This window comes from Otolemur garnettii, unplaced genomic scaffold, assembly GCF_000181295.1.
Source record: "Otolemur garnettii isolate 467f Iridium unplaced genomic scaffold, OtoGar3 scaffold00094, whole genome shotgun sequence".
Taxonomy (NCBI): Eukaryota; Metazoa; Chordata; class Mammalia; order Primates; family Galagidae; genus Otolemur; species Otolemur garnettii.
Window position 1 is genome coordinate 2,832,308 of NW_003852489.1, and position 2,546 is coordinate 2,834,853.

At 40.4% G+C, this 2,546-nt stretch overlaps 1 protein-coding gene across 2 annotated transcripts in view; it reads right to left on the reverse strand.

Moving 5' to 3' along the window:
- The window catches only part of TEX14 (testis expressed 14, intercellular bridge forming factor), a 110,035-nt gene that overhangs the window by 31,641 nt on the left and 75,848 nt on the right, over positions 1–2,546 (reverse strand). For both annotated transcript variants that reach the window (XM_003795580.3, XM_012808800.2), the window contains 2 exons: positions 1,450–1,731; positions 518–615 (listed from right to left, as the gene is read on the reverse strand). In XM_003795580.3, the coding sequence (XP_003795628.1) occupies positions 518–615; positions 1,450–1,731 (380 nt within the window). The remainder of the gene's footprint in view (positions 1–517; positions 616–1,449; positions 1,732–2,546) is intronic.

Below are 2,546 nucleotides of genomic sequence, written 5' to 3' on the forward strand. Positions count from 1 at the left end.
TGGCCCAGAATCTCTTAAACTCCTGAATCAAGGCTATAACTACAATGCAAATGCTAGGAAATGAATGGATTTTGCTGAGGCACGGCTGTCAGGCAAAAACACATCCCTTCCAGTAGGGTGAGAGCTGAATCGGGGTCTTAGAGGATATTCCAAATGAAGGCACTCTCATCACAACTCTAGCCTTGCTTTTCCTACTCTAGTGTGACTTCAGTTACCTTATCCTTATCTTATCCTTATCTACCCAACTAGATGAGAAGCTCAAGGAACAGAGCTGAATCTGACACTTGTGTGTGTTCTCTCTATACTCCAAGATACACAACACACTGAAATGAACTAACTCAAAAAGCGCCAGGCAAGGAGGAAAGACCACTTTATTCCTGAAAATGACATAAGGATACATGCTCCAACCAAAAAAACTACTATAGAGTTTATTTTGATGTCATAATACATACTGACAGTTCAGTTCTACGTTATTAGGTCCTTAAGTTCAACCTGGCTCTCAGGCCGTATTACTTACACTGTAAGATTTCTCAGTGACCACAGCATCAGAACTGGCTTGAAAGTCTTCACTATGCTCTAGTTGCTCATTTTTTCCAGGAGATGGTTGCCTGATACCTAATAATTGTAACACAATCTAGGCCAAAGTCATTGAGTGATATTCACATAGCATAAAAGGGGCAAAGGGCAGTCTGAAAGAAGAAATGCATACATATACTGCCAAGCGAGGCCATGTCCCCATATGTTAGGTTCAGTTCAGGTAGTGTAAACTGTTTAGCGCAGCCCCCAAATGCAGCCTTTGATCATCTATCTTTTTACCCACCCATTCAAGAGTGATGCTTGACAAGGAACAGATTTTAAATATAAAAAAGAAATCCCCAAGCTAATAGGTTGTCTGCAAGATAAATACACCCTTCTTTGACTATATTACAAATAGCTGTGAAATAATATCCCATGCTCTGATTTTAAGCAAATTACCAGATAGCCTTTAATTTTAAACTGTCAATATATAAACTGATGACAGTCAATGTCATTTGTCTCTAGGTTCCTCTAGACTGGCACAGACTCTCTGGAAGCCAGTGGATTTATTTCCAGCTTGGAATACAATGCAAAAACATGGACAGTGGTGGTCTACCTCCACTCCCAGGTAAGGAAGGCTAGGTTAGACCAGGGACCAGGGTCAGTGTGTGTAGATCATTTTGCTTCTTTTAGACAAAGGGCCTGTTTCAGTAATAGAAAAACTCATGAATCTCTGGATTTGTACGTGGGAGACACAGGAAGAGATATAAGAGATAGAAGATATACTACTGCTTTCCCCTGGAATTCAAGGTCCCCAGAAAGGTAGGAAAGGAGAGACAAGCAAGCAAAGGAAACATGCCACAAGGTTACCTATTTGTAAGAACTGGTAACCTGATAGAGCTCACCTATCCCAATTCTCCCAACTGAACTTACTGGTGAAGTTTTGAGGCCCAGGCTGTCTGCCATGCAAGTCACTCTCATGGTCACTGTTGTGCATGTTGTCGAACTTGCCATTTCTTCCTGGCTCATCATTTTCCTTGTGATACTCTATAACTTGCTGCCAATCCATGTTCTTGGGGCCCCTAACGGGAGGCTTCAGCAGGGGATCAGGCCCATTTTCAGCCTCATTGTCTAAAGTCAAACTACTCTGAAGATGCCAAGGAGGTACTGTGAGCTGCCCAGTAGCTACTTTCTCTGCTATTTCTTTCACCTCCACTGGGCACAAGAGAAAATAACATTTAAAACATCACTGTGAACACTGGAAACAAAGGCTTTCATCTTAAAGAGACATGTAATATCTCATACTGTAATAATACAATAATTACAATAGCTCATACAATAATACAATACAATAGCTCATATTGTAATAATAATTGCCTTTTTACCACTGCATCATCCTTAGTTCTCCCTGTCTGGTCTAAAGGGGAAGGCAGGAAAGAACAGATGACAGAGTGGGAGAGGGGAATTTCAGTTGGTTACCCCAAGTAACAGCCTTTGTTGCTGAATTCTTGATTCGAAGATAGTAGAAAATTTACAGACCAATGCTTTTGCTTCTGAAGATTTAACAAGAAAGCCTGTATTTCTAAGCACTTGGGAAACTGAGGCAAGTGGATTGCTTGAGCTCATTAGTTTGAGACTAGCCTGAGCAAGAGTGAGATCCCATCTCTAAAAATAGCTGGGCATTGTGGTGGGCACCTGTAAGCCCAGCTACATGGGAAGCTTAGGCAAGAGGATCACTTAAGCCCAAGAGTTTGAGGTTGCTATGAGCTATGATGCCACAGCACTCTACCAAGGGGGACAAAGTTGAGATGCTGTCTCAAAAAATATTTTTTTTAACAAGAAAAATGACATCTGAAGTTCCTACTAGTCTATAATAACAAATAGAAAGGATTCTATTTGAGTTTGTCTCGACTTTGTAGACTATACAGAGCTCATATTTTGTGAGTACACACACGTATGTATGTTTTCATTTCAAATGTTTATATTTCTGCTGTCACTTAGCACTAGTATTTTCTTTTTTTTTTTTTTTT